The sequence below is a fragment of the Nanorana parkeri genome, unplaced genomic scaffold, assembly GCF_000935625.1.
Source record: "Nanorana parkeri isolate BGI_ZX_2015 unplaced genomic scaffold, ASM93562v1 scaffold543, whole genome shotgun sequence".
Classification (NCBI taxonomy): Eukaryota; Metazoa; Chordata; class Amphibia; order Anura; family Dicroglossidae; genus Nanorana; species Nanorana parkeri.
This window is the reverse complement of record NW_017306811.1, coordinates 387,166-409,597: the sequence shown is the minus strand read 5'-3', so window position 1 is coordinate 409,597 and position 22,432 is coordinate 387,166. Positions and strand designations below refer to the sequence as shown.

The window sequence follows — 22,432 nt, the reverse complement described above, 5'->3', positions numbered from 1 at the left end:
ATATATATATATATCTTATTTGGTTTGCAGAAAACATTAAACACAAAAAAAGATCCAGTGCTGTAAATCCTTCCTTAAATTACAGCCCTTAAAAATCCATCTGTTAAAGATCTAGCCAAACATTTTACAGTTATAGGACCACTTTTGTTTTTCTACACTAAATGAATTTAATATGCATTTTTAGAAGCAGCACTTTATACTATTGTTTAAATTTACTTTTCTCATATTTTGTCATTTCAGCCATCGCTTGATAAGGTCGTTGAAGGATTTTACTCTTGGGGTTCGCTTGGATTGCTTGTATGTGTAACGTAAAACAATCCAGGTCTTCGGCAAAACCGAGATACAATATGAAACATACTATATTATGATATTTGCAAATAAATCTTGAAATAAGTCATAACTTGAGATTGTTTTATGTGAGCTCTGGAAACCGCAGTGTTCCATCTCAAATTTACAAAACCTTTCACATGCTTGGAGCGCTCACTTTTTCACATACGTATGCTGAGCATACAGGTTGTAAAATAAATGCTGATGTGACACGCTAACATGTACAATCAACGTATGTGATGTGTAGAAAAATTAAGAAAGGATTCCGTGCATTGGGGCCCAGACTGTTCATGATGAAAGAAGGACAATTATTTGTAAATTTTTGCAAGGTTTAGACAAAATTGTAAATTTTTTGTTTACTAATTAAACATCTGTATAATAATCAGGAATTTAGCAGCACAATATGACTCAGTCTGTCCGGTTTGTATTATCCTATCCTTCACTTATAAAATTGTATAAAAAATACTTTACTATGCCACACCGTTATTTAAGTGGGCAGCTTTGTGGCTCCGTGGTTAGCACTTTTGTTTAATTTCTTTACAACTCCTAGGTACCTGGGTATCAATCCCACAATGGACACCATCTCTGTAGGAGAAGGTTTGTATGTTCATACCACAATCAATTTACTCTAGATTGTGATAGGAGCATCAGACTGAAAGTGCCTTTGGCGGCAGGGGCTAATAGGAATGATTCTACGGGGTTGACTTACTAAAGGCAAATAGGCTGTTCACTTTGCAAGGGAATTTGCACTTTGCAGGGGACGTTTCCATAAGCTTGATGAATGTGGTGAAATTTGACTTTACAAAGAATACCCAAGGAAACTTAAAACAACATTTTTTGCTTGCACGTGATTGGGTGATGGAAGGCAGCAGAGCTTTAAATAAGAGTAAACGTCCCCTGCAAAGTGCAAATTCCCTTACAAAGTGAGCAGCCTATTTGCCTTTTGTAAATCAACTCCTAATGTATTTTACAAATGTTTTTATGAATTTAGTAAATCAACCCCTAATGTATTTTACAAATGTTTTTATGAATTTACTTATTCAATTACATAATATATAAATGTAGAAAACAAATAAGTGATAACGTCCACTGGCTGGAAACCACGTTTTTTAGTTTATCCTTCATGATGGTTCTCCATTGTCCACCAAAGGTCATTTTTGTTCAATTAATAAAAATAATTTGCGCTTGGATCTTTGTCCTCTAAAGCTAAACAGCAATGACCTGGCAATTTTACAATTAGATTATTTAATACTATGGACACCATCATTCATAAAAGTATATATCTGTAGGAAAATAATTCAAAGCTACACAAACTGAGGTGTAGCATTCATTTAGCTGGCATGAATATGCTGGTCACTATCAGCTGTGTGACCTTTAGGGGTTGATTTACTAACCTTATAAACACACCACGAACATGTATACACCTCTGTAGTGTGTTCCCTCCCAGCATTATCTATGGGTGGAATCTAAACACCTTTGTAGTGTGTACACACCCAGCAGGTGTGTTGTGCAAAGCCCTGCATGAATTACAAGGTGATGTTGTGTAAATTAGCTCTATGTTGTGTTGCGTTGATGAATGCAGGAATGTAAATGCATGAGCTAACCATTTTTGTCTAAACTGTGAAGCAGCATTATATATGCATCATGTGCATGATTTTTCCATATATGGCATTAGTGGAAATATGCTTTTAGAGACTTTTTGGTTGATAAATACGTTTTGCTGTGTGAAAATCACACGCACCTGGTGCGTGCGTGTGTTTAGGTTAGTAAATCACCCCCTTAGTCTCATAGCCGGTATCAAGACAAGGACATTTAAACTTTGAATTTCCAAAAGGCCAAGATTTAAGACAATGGGGGGCTAATCTAATTATATGCCACTTGGTTCATAAAGAAAACCGTGTTGTTTTTGACTTGTTACACACAGGTACTTGTAGATTGCTTTCAGTATCCTTCCAGACCAAGTAACATGATAACTATTGAAATATGCATTTCACAAGGCCAAATTATGTAGATTTACAAAATATTATCAGGAAAAATATTTAAACATTTTCAGGAACACATATTACTTGTGGCCAATTTTTCTTTCTGCTATCACTATATCATGTATTTGTATTAAATTAGGCGTTGTGCCCCTGTTTATACATTCAATTATTTTGCTGTGCTTAATATATTAGTGTCATTGAACTATACAAAGTATCTATAAATCTAAAACAGCATTATGGATACTAATGGTGATATATACTTATATATGTAAATTATCATTATACTATGTAAAAACATGAAATGGTTGGACACGGTTTACCCATTTACATCCATGGCATATCTCCTCTGGTTTACATGTCACATCATGTAATTACATGGTGCAAAGAGAAGGGGTGTGTAGTAACCCACAACAGCCAATCAGGGATCAACTTTCAAGTAGATGATTAATGGTTATGGGAAACTCAGTTTTAAGACTTCAGAAAATGTTTGCAAAGTAAGGAATGTGGAGATTGAGAGCAGAGACAAAGAGGTAGAGACAGTTGGATAGATAGATGGATGGATGGATAGATAGATAGATAGATAGATAGATAGATAGATAGATAGATAGATAGATAGATAGATAGATGGGATTTATATAGCGCCAACAGTTTGCCAGCGCTTTACAAAACAGAGGAAGACAATACAGTTAACAATACAATTTCAATACAGGAGGACCATGCTCATAAGAGATAGATAGATTAAAAGATAGATAGATAGATAGACAGACAGACAGACAGACAGACAGACAGATTAATGTAAACAGAAAGATCAATACAGAAAAGTAATCAAATACATTATAATTAACATAATACATAGATAGATCAATAGATAGATTGATACAATAGATAGACACATAATAGAGAGATTGATAGATAGAATGGACAGAATAGATGATAGATAGATAGATAGATAGATAGATAGATAGATAGATAGATAGATAGATAGATAGATAGATAGATAGATATTTTAGTGCACTTTGTAGGATAGATACATACATACATACATACATAAATATCATGAAGTTTAATTAGGCTGATGGTTGATAGGCATCATAAAAAGGGTACAGAAACCCAGAGCAGCCAACCAGTAATCATCTTTCACTGTTCTGCTTTCTGTAGACATGAAAGGTGAAACCTGATTGGTTGTTACGGGCTGCTGCACGCTGCGCACCACCACCATATGTTGAAAAGCAGCCAGCTTAAGAGAATTAAAATCAGAAGAGATGAAAGAGAGATCATCATACAGTTAGCAGCATAACAACATCGTTTTACTCCAAACATTCAGCCAGTGCAGCTGTTAGGAAAGGCACATTTGTTGCAGAGCAGTGACAGCGACATTACAGTAATTAGGCTCAGATAAGCTCTCTCCCTCTCACACACACACACACAGAAATTCTCATGCTGCCCTCGTCATAAGCTGCTGATGCCAAGACACTAGATGACATGTACTCACAGCACTTCCAGGTCGCGCAGAGCTCGGAAAGAACCATCTTCAATGCAGCTGATCTGGTTAAAATCCAGTTGCCTGTGAACAGATTAGGAGGATCTACTTAGAAAAAGACAAGCACAACGGTACAGTGAAGTCAACCTCGTCTGATCTACAAAGCTAGGCCGCTCTACTCCGCAGCCTTTCTCCTCCACTTTCTCTTCTTCTGCGCCCTGCTCTTGCTCTGCTGCTGCTCTGCACAGAGACAGTTGTGCAGAAAAAGCTCTTGTAAATAATAACTGCACCTTATATTAAATGCCAAAAGAAAGCAATTTCATTACATCAAGTAAAGCCATCCATTAAAAGCTCTCAGCGTCATCTCGCTGAAACAATTTCATTAAGGTAAAGCACTGTAAATCACTTAGTGTCACAAGCATCCCCTCAGTGACCTAACTGAATCCATTTATCAGAGGAGCCAGCTGCATGTTAATTTTACTATCTTTGGCAAGAAAGGAAAAGATGCTATTCTTATTTAATATGGCTGCATGGCGTAAGCCTTGTGTGTCGTTTCCTTTGTGTGACTTGGGGACTAAGTTCACAATTAAAACGGTCCAGCTGTCGCGGCATATTTTTAGTCCAATATCAGCCAATGTGGCTCGGATACATTTGAGGACACAATATGAAACGAGATCTCCAGAGTAGAATGAGGTCCTCTTAATCTTTTTCATAATCCATCACAGCAGAAAACAAGGCAGTGCAGTGCCTTGAGAAGTAGAGGAAGATATACAGTTTATATGTCGCAGCTGCTTACAGATGCCCATACAACTTTAGACATGGCACTCATGATCTATATACACATATAATATACACATGATTAAAGTGAAGACCATACCATGAATACTAATGTTTAGTTATTTCTATTATTGCTGTTGATACTGAATTGTTACTGTTGTTGTTGTTATTATTGTTATTACTACTACTAATAATAATAACAACAATAGTAATAATAATAATACCAATAATAATAAAAATAATAATAACAATTATAATAACATAAACATTACCAGTGTTCATTTTGAAACACTACCTAAGGAGAAGAAATCCTTCAAATTGAAATCCGTGTAAATATAATGCACAACGATTATTACAGTTTTATACGAGTTAAAAAAAAATCGAATGAGTTTGTAAACACAGCTAGTAGCTTATAATAATAATAATATTACTAAAATAATAACAATTATAATACCATAAACATTACCAGGGTTCATTTATAAACACTAGCTAAAAAGAGAAGAAATCCTTTAAATTGAAATCTGCGTAAATATAATGCACAACGATTATTACAGTTTTAAATGGGTTAAAAAAAATCAAATGAGTTTGCAAACGCAGCTAGTAGCTAATAGTAATAATAATAATACATTAATAACAATTGTAATAATATCAACATTACCAGGGTTCATTTATAAACAATAGCTAAAGAGAAGAAATCTTTCCCATTGAAATCCGTGTAAATAAAATGCACAATCATTATTATGGGTTAAAAAAAAAAAAAAAACGAATGAGTTTTTACACACAGCTGCTACAATTACCTTAAACATTTCTTTATATTAAAATATAAAGAATATTTACCATCTTGTCTTGATTTGTATTGTGATTGTAATGTCTTCCCTATATTGTAAAGCGCTGCGCAAACTGTCGGCGCCATATAAATCCTGTATAATAATAATATTAGCTTCCTGGTTGGCAAAGTCTGATGATCAGGCTTTTATGAATTGCTCAGTGCTGTCAGGCTAACACTGTAAACATGCTTACAGGACCGGAAACAACAGAGACGACCTAACATGTGTGCCACTAATTCTTTAATGACAAGTGAGCAGGTTGCAGGCAGAGAGGTGACACTGTTATAATGTTTAAATGTAACAGAGAATGTGGTGTCACCCTCCTGGCTATGCGGCGCAGGTGTGCCGATTACTGGCTGGACAGAATTACAAATCCTTTGTCAGGTAAAAGAGTTGAAAAGCGACTATTTCAACTTCTTATTCTCTTCTGGACCTGAGTTTAGCTTGAAAGTGACATTAAAGTGCTTACATCATTTACTTACCTTAAATGATGCCTCTTTATTCAATCATCTTCTTCCTTACTGTCCTTTTCAGCTATCTCTCCAGCGCTGGTGCAGGTCTCCGATCCAGCGCTGACTCCTCTGTCCTCCTCTTTCTGATGTCCCACGGTGTCTGTGCGGTTGCACGCTGCTCCATATACTTACCCTGTGTCTCTCCTTGTCTCCCGGCCGAACTTTGCGGTTGACCGATACTCTTCAGATGTTCAGACAGTGGTGCGCGGCGAAGACACAGGTAAGTTTAAACCTGTTTCAAAAGGGTTTTTTTTTACATTTTTTTTTAAGTTATTAAACACTGAGGGTTTAATAACCCTTTAAAGAGGTTTCCAACTTTCAGGGCTTGTTCACACCAAATAAGGACCAGATCTGCATGAGTTTCTCCACATGCAGTGCAGTGTGTTTTGCCGTGTTCCGGGCCGTTTTACAAAAACTTCTTTTATTATTTTTTTTAACCTAAAATGGGCTTTCTGGTGGGAAACTAGAGCCCCAAATACCATTAGAATACATTGGACGCAGTTTTGAGGCATTCTGTAACTGCTCTGCTCTGCCTCTGCTTCGCACAGCCTCACACTGCTTATTGTTAAGGGGGTTCCCTGCTGGGAAAACTTGCTGCTTTAACAGCAGTGCCTACCACAACCCAAATGCCTGCCCAGCTTTCTTCATTTCGATGTTGCCTTATCTTGGGAAAACATAATTGTTATTCTACCTATATCTAAAAGTAAAGAACAGAACTAAGCAGCTGGTTGGCTTCGTTGTTTAACAGCTAATCAACAGATCCCACCTGCCAGGGGCACATTGGCATGAAAAAAGTTTTTTCCCACATTGTGTCTGAAAGATAAAAACCTCTTTAAATAATGTTAACTCGAGTTTCATTCTGTGACATGTAACAAATGAACTTCTTAAAACCTCCTGGGCCTGGTTTGCTGGGCAAGGACTGTAGTACACTAAGGGCGAGAAATATAATGGTCCTCACTGTTCTCTTAAGAGTGCGGGAACAAAACAAAAGTATGCTTCTGACCTCAACTAATCAAATACTTTCTAGAAAAATCTGAATTTGGTTGGTTGCTAATTGGCTGGCTAATTTGTCTTTGAATTGTTGAAGGAGTTGCTTCTCAGTTGCTTTGAGCTGCTTCACAGTTGCTTTTACATTCATTTTGGCTTGTTATGGGAAGAAAAGTAGTTCAGGTGCAAGAAATGCCTATACCTCAGCCCTGACAGATCCCCAAGTACCTGTTGGGCTTTTGCTTATGTCATCCGGGCTTTGCATTCTCATACAAGTCTATAAGAATGCAAAACCCACTTGAAGCAGGACAAATGTAGGTTCAGAAGTAGGTAAAGGGCAGGTCAAATGCACATGTTAATGAATACCGAATTATCTCAGAAGTATCTGAAACTGATGCCAAAACACAAGCCAAAAGCTTGTTATCACAGGTTCTTAATGTACACCCCGGTCACAATTAAAAAGTAAGCGTTCAGATGCATATCTGCCCAGCTGCTCATTACTTTAGTTTTCATCAAGACATTGAAATACTGCACTACTGAATGCCCCTGCTGGAGATACTGGAACTCCCACCACTACCTCTCGCATACAGAAACTCAGATCAAAAAAAAAAAATGACCTGCATGATAATGCTCACCAATCAGATAAAGATCTGTGCTGAATGGGATTGGTGATACAGAGGAAGTTACAAATCACAGAAAGTATTACTGATCTTCTCCTACTAACCCTGTTAGATGATCTGTGAAAATCTAGCTGCAGCTGCCTGACTTTAGCACATCTGCAGTGTTTACCTGATAGCATTAGCATCTCAATGATTGCTTTCACCTGGAATGGCTCTTTAATCACACAGGCACTTTATAGGTCACATATAAAATAGTGGCTTGAGATTCTACAAATACATTTCTGTTTTTATTCATTTTATGTACAAAACCACTGTACGAGCACAGCTGCACCATATATTTTTCAATATCCCTATGTTTATGATTACAAAACTGAGAAAATAAATCTACAAAAAAAAAAAAGAATAAAAATGTAGAAGACAAATTTAGATTGCGGCTTTATACATGTCCCAGGCTTCCCCGCAAAGCCAATGACACTGGCCGCAAAGACAACCCTACGCAGTTTCATAGCTGCTCTCTATGTGATCTCCTTTGAGACGCACGGCTCCAGGACATCCTGGGAGAAAACTAACAGACAGAGACCACCCCGTCCACACCAGGTGCTCTGTTTATTGAAGCAGTTCAGTTTTCCTATAGGTTTGGCATTTGATACTGAATTAATAAAACGTTCATGTGGTGGTTTCCTCACAAATCCTTTATAATTACAAAGAACACTATTGGAAAGAGCTAAACATTTTTTTATTATCATTTTTTTATATTACACTAGAAGGTTAAAGCTTAGGGAGTAAATTGCAGACAAAGGGAAATCTGAAACACTGTGCTGGAAGACGCAGTGAAAGGCAAAATGATCAATTATTAACTGGAAGTCCTAGGAATACATCAAATGAGTAACAGAAATGAGTTATACTCTAGAAGTAAGATGCAGAACTTTTAAAAGTCAGAGCAGACTGCAGTTTGACTGCGGCAGCATTTGTGGAAATGCACCAAAGCACATCAAAATGTTTGGAAATGGACCTCAATGGTCGCATCGGTTGCTGAACAATGGGGGAGCCCAACAATGTCCTGATTTTGGACTTCTAATGTAATATATAATTGAAAACACATTAATGTATATCTTTGTATCTCATATATTTTTTCATTTGGGTTTTGATGGCATAGGCACTGATTAGAACTCCTCCTAGGTTTTTATTGGGCTCTATGTCCCCAGTAGTGAGATTCACCCGCTCTATTTTACCCACTCTGTTTATTTACTAAAGGCAAAAAAAGACCGTTTACTTAGCTTAGTGAATGAGGTAAAGCTTTGTTGAATCCCATCATCCAATCACATCCAAGCAAAAATACTGTTGTTTTTTTTTTTCCTTTAACGTGATTGGGTATTCTTTTCAAAGTGACTTTTCTCCACACTTACTGAGCTAAGGAAGAATTCCCTTTGCATAATGAAAATTCCCTTGCAAAGTGCATTTGCCTTTAGTAAGTTAACCCCATCTGCAAGGAGTTTGCATGTTCTCCCTGTGCCTGCAAGAGTTTCCTCCGGGTACTCCAATTTCCTCTCACACTCCAAAGACATGCCGTATGGTCAATGGCTCCTGTCTAAATTGGCTTTTGTATGTATACGTGTGCAATAAGGACCTTAGATTGTAAGCTCCTTGATGGAAGGGACTGATGTGAATCTGCAACTATGTAAAGCACTGTATAAATTGTCAGCGCTATATAAATACAATGAACAAATATATATCCAAGTGATCAATCCCATGGGACTTGAAGGAAAATCCAACATTTTGAGTTGTCACTAGAATAGGAATAGTGGGGAAATCTTCCAATAGGGACACTTGCGGTCAGTTAACATTGTCAGCTCACGTGGAATAGCTCCCTCTGATATCTTTCCCAGGAGTGCACAACCCATGTGCTTCTTGCATATTAAACCAAAATAAGTTTTCTTGAAATCAATCAGCCCATTAAAGGTTTTAATCGTAGATGTGCTGATAATTTTTAAGAACACACTTGTTCAGTGTTTCCCTTATTTTTGAGAGATTTGTTCTGGTTTCCTGTTGTTACTTGAGGACAGGAAGTGAATGGAAATATCACCCAGTAAGACACAGATAGCAACAAAACAAAAAAAAAAGACCTGACAGGGGTTGTAAGTTTTCCCTACTCGATCTATAATAATTTTTTTTTTGGCTTTAAATATACTTTAAGCAACATGCTAATACCGTCCATAACATAGGAGACTTCATAAAACACTTGTGTGATTCTCCCCCTCCCCTCCTTGAATGATACCAGGTATATAAGGATACGTTAGGTAGGGTCACACGGGTCCCATTCAATTGCATTGTAGCCAGTATGTACATTTTGGAACCACACACACAAAAACATATATTCAGCTTTTTATAAATAGCTTTAAGATTAGTGAGGCAGCATTCCGGGATTTTAGATTATAGCACAACAGTAAATGCTGATTGAATGTAATAGGAAATTACAATATCAAGCGTCTCCACTATGGCATTCCCTTAGCATAACTCTGAATGAGGTACGGAAGCCTCGCATCCTGCCGGAGAAGCTTTCCAATTCCGCAGATTAATTTCGCCCAGCAATTAAGTAAATTGGCTTTTTATTAAAGTGATAATATAGATGTACAGTACAATACTTTAACCTCCTGGACTATCTATCAAAGTCATTTAAAATGCTCAGTGGCATGAAAGGCTGCTCTTAGTGCAGTCCCAGAGAGGAATTGCTTCTAGACAAATTGGCAAAATCTTTTTATGCCATCAAATTTGCCTAATGCAGTCTGTAGGTTAATCTGAAAAAGGGTGAGCTGTATGGGTGCCCGTATCTTTTTATCCTTAGCTGTCAATAGATAAATCACTGCTGACACAGCGTCTTCTAAATCATTCTGGAGAGGAGAAATCATTGAGGACAATCATCTCCCACAATTTTACAAGATGGCATTAAACGGCGAGGTGCTTTGTAGCGTTTAACATTTCTGATATGAGATAGCTTCTTTCTACTCATTTTCAAATGTGTGCTATCTTTGTACTAATAATGAGTCAGGATAACAGAAGTGAGGGATATATGTTAAAGAGCCAAAGATTAGCCCCGCAGTGGTTTAAGATAATGAAGAGTAATAAACTCAGATTCACAAGATATTTAAATAACGGACATATACACCAGATTCTATGTGTGTAAATGAATATGTAAAAGAATGACTAAGGACTATGCTGCCGAACTGTGGGTGCAGGGGGTCTGCAAGGCTGAAGGATCCCCACCTACCATCCTTACAATGCAACCACAGTCCTCTGCACTATATTTTAATGTATGGAGAGTGTTAAATCACTTTTAGTGTCACAAAGTTGTACAGGTTTCTCCCCAGAACACCAAACCTGAAATGAGGCTGCAGATGAAAATAACTATGACTGCATTGCAGGTGCACCACCATGATGTCATCAGAGTACAATCTCATTCTGAGATCATACCGCGAACCTTACATGAGAATATGTTAAAGGAAACCTGTCACGAGAGAAGAAATTCTGCCACTGCAGATCTCCTGAAAATGCAAATTTCCTGGTTGTTATGCCATCTGCCTCCCTTCTACACTTTGATAAACTGGCGAGCATACAAATAAGGACTTTTTACTTTTCTATGACTTTCCTTATCTACATAGTTGTTTTAGGTCAGAGTGTATTAAAGATATGTGAACAACCAGTCAACTAATGTTTGGAGAAGCAGGTAGGCAATAGCAGGTCCTGAATTTCTCTAATGGAAGGTTCACTTTCATGTGTTACTGCAATACTTGGACACATTTGAATTATTCATTACCCAGTTTGATACCATGTATGAAGGCTGACAGTCAGGTCTATTGTCCATTTTAGGAGTTCCTTCCACATATCTCTATTACACCAATATATTTTCTAAACTATGCCATACCTCCTCTACTAAAGCCACGTCCGCCCTGCTACATACCTATACAGCTCTTTGGTGCCACCTAATTTAATCCCATCAGTGACTGAAGGAGATTGTCAGGAGAGGGGAAATCTTCTTGATCTGATTGTAACACTATTCCACTATAACACAATTCGCTGGAGTTTACAGTAGTAATTGGGTAAATGTGAAGTCAGAACAGGCACCCATAGTTGCATAATGTGTTGCTCTCCAAATTTATATAAATACAATGTAATACAATTTTAAAATATAATATTGTAGAATTCTAATGTCATAAAAGGAATTGTTAACTTCATGTTTTGAAGGAAACGGATAACCGAGATAGACACCCATAATGAAGGTTTTGTTATATCTGTAAGTGTCATGTAATAAGCTTACGTTAGTCGTGTGTGCCTCCATGCACTTTGTAGTTACCATAAAAGCTCTATGGGTTAAGTTGTAAGAGAGTTAGACTCCACAGCTACAACTTCCAAAAACATAAAATCTTATAAAATCCCTAGAGTGATAACTGACACCAAGTTCTGCCAATATATAACCAATCTACAATATGCATATACAAAGGAGCAGGCCCTTCAACATGTCCCACTCTACAGTCCAGATAGCAAGGATAACTTGCCACAAACTTGCAGCAGGGTTAAATTGTAATTCTTGTTAACTTGCTGCACACATTCCTGGAAAGTTGTATACTTGCAGAACACTTGCAGTACATGTTCTGCAAGTGTACAGCACTTTTGCAAAGCTCGCTGGTCTGGAGACTTGCAATGCAGACTTGCTGTAATTGTGCAACAAAATTGTGAAGCTTGGCAAGTCTGAAATAGTTTAGCAAGTCATTTTGAAACTTGCAGCTCAATTGCTTGCTATCTGGGAGTATAGCCAACTCCTGGGCTTCTCTTAACCCTTCTAAGTTACACTGCCTGGCAATGCAACCTTTGTAAGAGTTCAATTAGTTTTAAACTCTCAAACTATTTTTTCAATAATGAATTAATATCAAAAAATGTACATTGCCCAGCAACCTATTGCTTTATATTTTTGCCTAAGCACTTACAGTCATCAGGTTTCCAAACAGCTCCAAATTTCTCAGCTTTGCTTCCCTAAACTTCCTGCCTAATACAAGATTGCAAAAGGGACAGAGCAGTCTCCAGCAGCTGTTCAGCTGTAGTCTGTGTTTTTGTGGAAACACACAGCTTAATAGTATACACATAGGTGCCTCCATACGAACCTGCAAGGGAGAGGTACCACCCTAACACAAGATATCAGGAGACCAGTTGATTCTGCGGAAAACTAAAACGTTTAAACATCAAGGAGCAGCATCCATTGTGATTTATTCAGCATTTGAAATAGCTTGAAAACAATTTGACATTAATATCACTTATTTTACAATAGCCACCCCCCACCCAAAATGTTAATGTATTTCCATTGCATAACCATTGGTCCACGCTAGTATTTACATCCATGATAAAAATGTCCTTTAGTCCTCGGTATATGGCTTAAATACAGCCATATACCGAGGATCTTCAGTCTCAATCACTATGCAACCCATTAGGGTCCAAGGGGGTGTGCATACGCATGGCAAGCTAAAGAAAAAGTAGTTGATGTGAATGAAAACACTGAAATCCATAACAAAGTAAAATTATGGGGCAGCACTTGGAGGTATAGTGGTGAGGCTTACCATTGCCCTATGAAAATAGACTTAAACCTTAAAGCATAACTATACTATTTGTACAATTATCTATCAATTTACTTCTCTTTCCCTTACCCAGCATATGCCCCCCCCCCCCATATCTTAAACTCACCTGTCAACTCTCTTCCCTAATCTTCACTGTGTGGCCCAGTGGGAGAAGTTCACCTGCCACTGAAAAGTCTTAAAGCCAGCGCAGAAAAATTTATTTTCATTCAGTTCGATTAAGAGACCATCAGCAGTAATACAGCCACACCATAGGAATGAATAGAGGTTGTGCATGCGCAAAAGAACACTTACATGCACTTACGCATAGCTTACCTTACCTAACCTCAGTCTACCAGCATGTTGTTATAATTCCACAAGCACATTTTATTCTATTTATTAATTTTTTAATTGGTGGTCAAATTGGAGCATGGTCAAAATTGTTGACCATGCTCCAGTTAAAAGGGTAATAATAGGCTTAATAACTCAACTTCATAACTTGTCATTCGCCAAGCAACAAGACTGATATTTTTTAATAAATATTTAGTTGTGTGTACTACTAGCCTATGTGATTTGTAATGATGCTTTAGCTTGATTACTTAAGCACTTTATGTTCTCACTCTCCTCTGATTGCCCTAAAGTGCATTACATTAACTAAACGAAAGAGAGCCATTAAGAATTTACTGGTTCAATTAACCTGAAAAAAAAGCCACTTCAGCTGCAGACATTTTATGTTTGGGGAAAATGTGAAAGAAATTCTATTAGGGGAAGTATGGCAGCTGCCACAGGCTTTGCTAAAGGTCACAGCAACACATAATTTCGTTTGGATAGGATTTGATGGTTACTGCTGAAGAGAAAGGGTAGTGAGGGGATTGGAGTGAGTTCAGGACATCTGTATTCATATATGCAGCACTTCCTTTTCCCAAGGAGGCAGTTACTGGACACAAAGGTGTAGTGCCGCACTGGGTCTAAAAAGCAGCCTTGGCATAGTAAGCAGAGGGGAGAATACTCCGATATGAACCTATAGTTGGAGTCTACAAAGCTAAAATATTTAAAGTAAACCAACCATCACACTATGCTGTATGATTTAACAAAACTAGATGAAAGCAGGCAACAACAGGTTTTTGTATACTGCATGTGTTCCTCTCTTGAAAATATTTCCTCTGTGCATCCTGGAGCCTCCAAAATGGGATTGGTATGCAAATAATGACTTTGTTCAAAGTCAGTGCTCAGCCACCTCATCCCGCAATGCAACACAAGTGCTTCTCAATTGGTCCTATAGGTACCTGTATTGCATTGTAGGTCACAGGGAAAAGGGTGTACCTAAGCACCAACTTTAAACAAAATCAGTCTTTGCGTTCTTTTGCAAATAGTTACTGCAGATAAGAGGGCCTTCTTCAGTTCGGTATGTGTTTTGACACTGTGACAGTAGCAGTGCAGCACCTATAAAGATATTTGTCTGTGAAGGTTCTCATTCCCCCAGGTCTCGGTATATCTGTAAAAAATAACTCAAGGCAACTGGACTTGCTGTATTTTTCTGTGAGAGGTTTCACTGGACTCATCCGACCAGCTTTCTCAATTCAGAATGATTCATACAAAAATTCTCTGGAAATAAATGTAATAAAATCTCCACAGATCTATACATGTTCAGAATGAGAGCCATGACAATCCTGTAGAAGATAAAACTAATAATATGGGAGATTAAAATGTAGTTCCCAATAATCAAAACTAGATGTGCAATGACTGTGTCTGCTTCAATTTATCTGAATCATAGACTCAAATAAATCTGATTGCTCCTGGTCAGTTTGTAGAGAAAAAAAGCTTCAGCATGACAGCCAAGCAACTGACATTTTGAGATGGTGCGCTCAGCAATGGTAGCTCAGACATTTGTCTGATGACAGATTTACCGGTAAATTAAGCTTTACTAAAGGTTTGCTTCAAGATGTTCAAATGTGTGGACCCTCCTCAATCCATACCAATCCCTTATCCCAGATATGGATCTGGTATGAATTTTAAGGGGGCACCCACGCAAAGACACACAAAATGGGGTTCCCTTTTCACATCTGAGTCCACCTTCATATCAGGAGAACCCTTCACATCAGAGTCTTGAGTACCACTACATATAAGAGACCTACCATGACAGCAGAGCGTGGCTGTAGCAATATGGCAGGGGGCGAACAATGGCAAACTTCTGTCTTCTGAATGGATCCCACCTTTCCTGGGTTAACATCTATCATTTCCATGGTGGTGCCAGCTGGCCCGCCTGCACCAAAGAAAGGTATGACGCTGTGTGAAAATGTTGAGGCACTCCTGAAGAAGCCAGAATGCATCCTGGTTGAGAAAGGCTGGCATAGAGTGTTTCTAAGTCTGCTGTCACCGCAGGAGGTGCTAAAAGTGATGCCTCCTGTAATCTTGCCCAGTACCAAGCCCCACCATCTTTAATTGACATCTGTACTGTGGGTTAAGAGTGTGGTATATACTATATTGTCATAGTGGCTGAGGGAAACACCCGTCCTCTGAGACAAAATTCTATTTTTCCACCTATTCTACAGGAAGATCCCTGCTAGTCAGGTATGCTAGGAATGATCTCTCTGCAAGCTGAAAACCACAAGATGCATAAACTGCTGTGACTAAACAGAATACCAGAAATCCCAGGTCAATATATCAATTATGTGAATCACTTGCCTTGTCATAACCCATTAACTTGTATCTTCTTCATTCCCTCAGAACTACAAGTCAACAGCTGCACAGCTAAACACCACTGAAATATGAGTCTGTAACATTTTTGTATCTATTTTAAATGCTACAGCAAAGGTGCTGGAAAGGCGAACGAGAAAAAGAACACTCCAAAGTAAATGAAATTGCCTGTATAAAAATAACCCTGGTAAGAAATCATCATTGTCAATATCAGAAGCTATTTACGTTTTCATTATAAATCCGACAATAAGGCAGCCATGCCGTAAGTAAAGATGACTGAGCGTTATGTCAGGCAGGAGTCAGGCAATGGATAAGGATTACACTGGAATCAATATATCACTATTATCCACTTTCCTCACTGTGCTTTTACATGTGCCAGAATGTCTCTTGTACATGCAGTGACTTTGTTCAAGAATGTCAGTGAAGATAAATGGCTAGATCTCCTCAGATGTCTTCATAGATACGTCCTGGCCATACTCCCTATGAAGGCCAATCTGACTAATAGACTACAGAGGAATGGCAAGATCCAGCATGCCTACTGTCACAGTGAATGCTGGGATTTTTAATTCCTTGATAGCTGATTAAGATGCAAATTAGCCAAGCATGGTGCCTACCTTTTAGTTGCCCTATTTGGACACCATGGTCCTGGTTTTAATGCTCCAGCAGGAAATAAAATGTCGTTGTTTTTTTCAAATAATGTAGAAGGAACTGCAATTTATTTGTGTGTACACCTTTATGTCTGCTTGTAGCTTCCACCATGGTACCCAGTCAGATCTCAACCTACTAAATTAAGTTCAGGCAATTTTAGTGTGAAGTCGATATTACAATTTCCAAAATAAATTTAAAGGAAACGTGGCGTGTTTTAGTTTTTTTTTCTAATTCATATATTTTCTAATTAGATAAATATGGAATATAATTATTGAATGTGGCAAAGTTTTGCCGAGTTTTCCAAGTTCTCCAAGTAAGGTCAGCAGTTTTCTCCAGCTTCTTTCCCTACCACTATGTGCTGCTGCTCGGGCCCAGAGACCACCCAATACTGCATCATAGGAGGAAGGGAAGTGAGTGAAATTCTCTCAATACCTGGAAGTACCAGACATCTTACTGCACTGCTGGTGGATGAATGGACTGATGGCTAAGTGTACATCTGTGTGCGCAGCCTATTGCTTTAGGGTGAGCACACAAAAGTACAAACACATGTGTGAATAAACATAGACACTGAGTGTCCAGATTATTATGACCACCCCATCAGTACTTCATTGGACCGCCTCGTGACTCCACGAGATGTTGAAAGGTGATGCGAGGAATCTGACACTGCACTGTTCCCCTTCTGTTGTCTTGTACCAGTCTTGCCACTCCCGGTTCTGCACTAACATTGACTAGTCACTGACGGCCACAAGTCGCACGTTCAGACCCAGATTTTCGGCTGACAGTCCAGTCTTTAAACACTTTAACAACAGCTGCTCTTGAACATTTAACAAATTTTGCTGTTTTGTTGATACTCGCTCCATGGCTCGGATGCGCCAACACTCATCCCATGTTCAAAGGCTGTTAAATCGCGTTGTTTACCCGTATCTTCAGAAAAAAATCACTTCTACTGTCGTGGTAAACAACCTGCTTCCCTATTTATAATGGTCTGACCCTCTAGCAACTTCAGCATGAAATTATAGCTAATTTCTCTCTCCGAGAATGTATGGCATGCTATATCTTGCACATTCAAATATCTACGTACACTTATCGAGGTATTTAGTGGAGGGGTGATATCAATGTAAGTGTAAAAGGATATAATTAGAACATATAAATAATGAAAGATTTTGAAGAGAGGGGCAAACAAAGCTGGATAAAGCTTGGATATGATATACATTGGAAATGTTTTTCACAGACCAGAGGCATCCCGGATTCCCATCTCTTCAACTGTCTCTTACCTCTTCCAGCAGGGGTGCAGTAATGAAGCATGGAGCCTGGCAGGTGGTCATGTGACCATCCACCCAACTTCCTGATTAGATGGGAAGTCTGAGAAGTTGCAACCATGCTCCCACACAGCTTCTCAGGCACAGGACTGTGGCTGGTATGTGAGGAATGTAAGTTGCAAGTGCTGCTGTGCTCTGTGTTGCTGAGCCAGTCACAGAGAGATATTTGTGATCTCTCCACCAGCTCGGTAACTAAACACAAGGTGCCCGCAGTTTCAGTGTTGTGCTCGGGGTGGTTAGGGTGTGCACAGGCACACCCTGTGCACATACCTATGATAGTGTAGGTAGTTTGGGGCAGCAGTTATAGTATTAGAAAACCCTTATTTACAAAAAAGCATATGTTTATTTAACAGGTATTAGTTAAGCATGACTTTTTTGAATAAGAATTTGACCTACTGAATCCTACAGCTTATGGGTCTGTGTGTGCACCTTTGTGTGTGACGTGAATATGGAGAGAAAATGTCATTAAAGCTGCTTAAAGGTAAAGTCCACTTTTTGGAACAAAATAATAAATGCACAAAAGGGATGTTCAGATACCAGTTCAGATGCCAGCGGCGATACTTGGCATTTTCACGAGAACTACCAGGGTTGCAGCAGTTGCAGCTGTGACTGGGGCCTGGCGCTCCACCACTGTCCTGAAATCATTAGTTTCTGATGTTTTTGAAAAACCGTCACATGACAAACAAAAATGTATCAATAATTGTAATCTGTGTGTAATAATCTGTGAGTACTTGGACAAGTATCAGTACTTGTACTTGGTCTGGAAAAAATTATATCGGAGCATCCCTAATATATATTTATTTTTAAAAAATCATACATTAAAACAGGGAAGCACAAATCCCATGAGGTCCGTGTGCTCCTTAAAAATGACAGCTGCCTTCTAACTTTTGAATTTTTCTCTAGTCTAGGCTTGAAGCTGGAAAAGCATCTGTACTACATGTACCGTACTTGGTATCTGAACATCGCTAAACGCGATGGCATTGGAGCCAGTGAAGCATTGCAACGTTTCCTAGACTGACAAGGCTGCTTCTGCATAGACACAGAATAAGGGAGCCTGGATTACAAAGCAAGTCTCCAATATGAACGAAACTAAACTGCTATTAGGGAACATTTCATTTTTGGGGTACCATATACTTTGTGAGAACCTGTTATGTGTTAGGGTAATAATCCACCATCAACAAGATGTCTCATATTTTATGTCTGACTGGGTTCATTAAAATTCCTCTTGTTGACTCTTCCAGCAATTGTAGATGTGTTGGCTGTAATCTTCTATATAATAATGATGATGATTAATAATCAAAACAGTGTTGTGCTATTTCCTAGATGCTCCTCTGGAATTTTACTGGTGCCAGTTAACTCTTTGTACAGAGTCCCCAGGAGCCCGTGGATGCAGAACTTCTCCGATGGGGTAGGGTGCAGTGAGAAACTCACCTAAGGACAAGTGTCAAAAGAGAAACAGCAAGAAAATGCACTCACATGATCTTATCCCTCGGAAGAATTTTTGGCAGAGAAAGCCTTTGGTTTGGAGAAATAGAAACATGCTCTAGCTCCTATACTGCCAAGATAAATCACTATTTAATCTATGTGGTCTATTTTGTGTCACTGGCTTGTTTCATGGCATGGAAGTGGAGGGATAAGGTGCTCTGTGATCACTGTGAGGCCGCCAAGAAATAAACCGCATTGTGATAAAATGTTACAGCCACGTGAATCAATTAAATGGGATTTTTTTAGGCTGTCATGTTTTTATACTGATTTTATATTTTTTAGGTTTAAAGTAAATGTGACACTCTAGGCAAGCTTTAAAGGCGAGCTTAACTGTTAAAAGCAGGCACCAAACCAGAGTTTAGTTAAAGGGTAGCTCCACTTTCAGTTAACATCTTATGGGGATTGCTACACAAGCCTTTGTTTAGATCAATGGTAATAAAATGGACCTATAGTAATTAGTTCATTCTGCAGCCAGCAATTATTTTCTAAAATTGCCACAGCATTCAAAACTTCCACTAATTGTAGTTGTAAATGATTAGAGCATAGAACTCCCCAGAAATGCAACTTCCTGCTCATGTGACTGGCTCATTGCTGTTCCCTGCGTTTCTCTTATTATAACACCAATCATGTGACTGCAGCAGGAAGACACTCCCACTTAGCACTGAGGAAGTAGAAAGTGGATGGAGGAAGTAGGTGGATGGACTTCATCAGGGTTATTCACAAAAGGGTGAAGAGTTTGGAGAAGGCAGGAGATGTGAACGATCTAGGACAACATAGCTGAACTGGAAAGTGAGCTGAATTGGAGATTTTTTCCTAATCAGCTATGTTGTCCTAGACTGTTCACTTCTCTGGCCTTCTCCAAACTCTTCACCCTTTTGTGAATAACCCTTCATGTGTCAGTTTTAACCTCCATGGCGGTAATCCCGAGTCTGGCTAAACTTTATCATACCTGGGATGTCTACTGAACTCTTGTTTGGACAAATTAAGGATGAGTTATTCCTAAGATTTACTAAGAATTACAGGCCTACAATATAAAACAACAAATTTCCATGAAAAACAATGTACCGCTTTTGGCACAAAATTCCTGACATAATCATACCGCCAGGGAGGTTAATAGAAATGACAACAGGTTGGAGCCAACACAAGGTTGTGTGTAAATCACAAGTACAGTTTAACAGAATTAGGAATCCTTTGACAGCAGTTCTTACATATCAAATATAAATAGACCCTGCGTGAGATGCGTGATAGCAACAACACTAAAATAATATGATAATATTATTGAAAATTTATAAATGATTATATTATTATTATAAACAGGAGTTTTTAATAGCGAGATTGGGATTTATATTTCTCACACAATTTTGAGATGTAAGGAGACAGATTTGGATATGGATACTATTTTGTGTGAAACTTTGGTTCACAGCGCAAAACAATCTTTTTTTTTTTTGTTCTTACATATATGTTTGCTTGGAGTTCCAATTGAAGAATGTTTTATAGAGTGAAATGAATGTCCTGGATGTGTAACCACAGATAGCAATTTTAGCCCTCCTTTACAGTATGGAAGATTCTGATTGATGTCTATGTGATAAGAGTGACTGTTCTAAAGCAAGAGCAGCATTGATTCAATTCAGGGTGCTATAGGAGGCTACTGATCCCCCTTTTGATGTTCCCGTTTTGATGAAGCCTCAGAGTGTCACCAAATGACCACATTTCCTAGTGCTAGGTCATTATTTCATAAAAAGAGTGTAGTCAAGAGGCTTTGTCCTGCAGTGCTTACAAAAAGACCTCAACAGGAAAAGCATGGTGGAACAAGCACTAAAGACAGTGCTGAATGCAATGAGTGGCAAGTCCTACAAACCTTAAAGAACAAGTGCACTTTAAAACAAAGTGCACATATCCTTTTTGCCCTTCCTCTAGACCTTATGGAACCCACCCTCCCCTTCACAGATGCATACTTACCTCACAACTTGTTTTATTTGGTCTCTTTTGGTTTGGTAATATACTATTAAAATTGTTGCATTTAAGGATGCACCAAAATGAAATTTTCAGACTGAGACCGAAAAAAATTAAAATTTGTCAGGCCGAACCGGAAAATTACTTTTTTTCCCCAACCTTTTTAAATTATTTAAAAATATTTTTTTTCTTTTACTTTATTGTCAGATGCTCTGTGGAAATATCAGGGGTCTAAACAGACCCCTGATATTTCCCTTTTCAAATATAAAAAGAGATTGAGCACACAGAGTCCTAAATCTCTTCTTCTGCAGCCTCTGTTATGAATGAACAGGAAGCCTCTATACTGAGTGCTCCTGTCCATTCCTTTTTACTATGTCCACAATCATGAATGAACAGGAAGTGATGTAGAGCACTTCCTGTCAATTCATAACTGGGGATACAGTAAGCATACTATGTCCTCATTTGTTTTACAAACACTCAGCAGTCAGTACTGATCGCTGAGAGTTTGTACTCTGCTCTTCATTCTGACTCACCTGTCACAGGAGGCTGAGTGGGGTGGTGCGGGAGGAGAACTCAGCCTCCTGTGACAGCTGCACTGCCCCGCTTGGCCTTCTGAAAGTTTCTCTCCTACCCACTGGGCGCCAGTCTGTGTCCCCTCTGATACCTATTGCCTCTGCCGACACAGGCACGGGAGGACATTGGGGATCGGAGGGGACACAGACCGGCACCCAGCGGGGAGGAGAGAAGCTAGGGATGCACCTTATTTTCTGCCACATTTGCGGCCTTTTTGGTACTATTGGGATTTTTGCCCATAGTACCATTGCCAGACGAAATTTCAGTGCATCCCTAGTTGTGCTATATCTGTTTGATAAGTTACAAAAAAAAAAAAAAAGCTCAGTTGATGCTACCAGATATCTTGTGAGTTGATAACATCCTGTATTCTCTGCCTGTGCTGCACTGACATTAGTTAGCAGGATCGGGTTAAAAGAAAAATCTTAATTTACACGAACTTCAGGTTAAGATTTACTATAACCTTAACAAAACGGTAAAGGTTTTGTAAACTGGCCTTTCATAAAAATGCCAATCTCCTTGATTGCTAAGAACTTTTTTCAAGTCTTCTACTGGTATTGAGCACCTTTTGAAATGTGAAAGTAATAGTAACAGTGCCTGTTAAATTTAAAAGATGTGACAATCACAAAAAACCAACAAAAAACCAACAGT

General features: G+C 38.6%; 1 protein-coding gene across 8 annotated transcripts in view; it reads right to left on the bottom strand.

Moving 5' to 3' along the window:
* The window catches only part of SLIT2 (slit guidance ligand 2), a 292,973-nt gene that overhangs the window by 91,464 nt on the left and 179,077 nt on the right, over positions 1-22,432 (bottom strand). For all 8 annotated transcript variants that reach the window (XM_018561765.1, XM_018561764.1, XM_018561758.1 and 5 more), the window contains exon 6: positions 3,802-3,873. In XM_018561765.1, the coding sequence (XP_018417267.1) occupies positions 3,802-3,873 (72 nt within the window). The remainder of the gene's footprint in view (positions 1-3,801; positions 3,874-22,432) is intronic.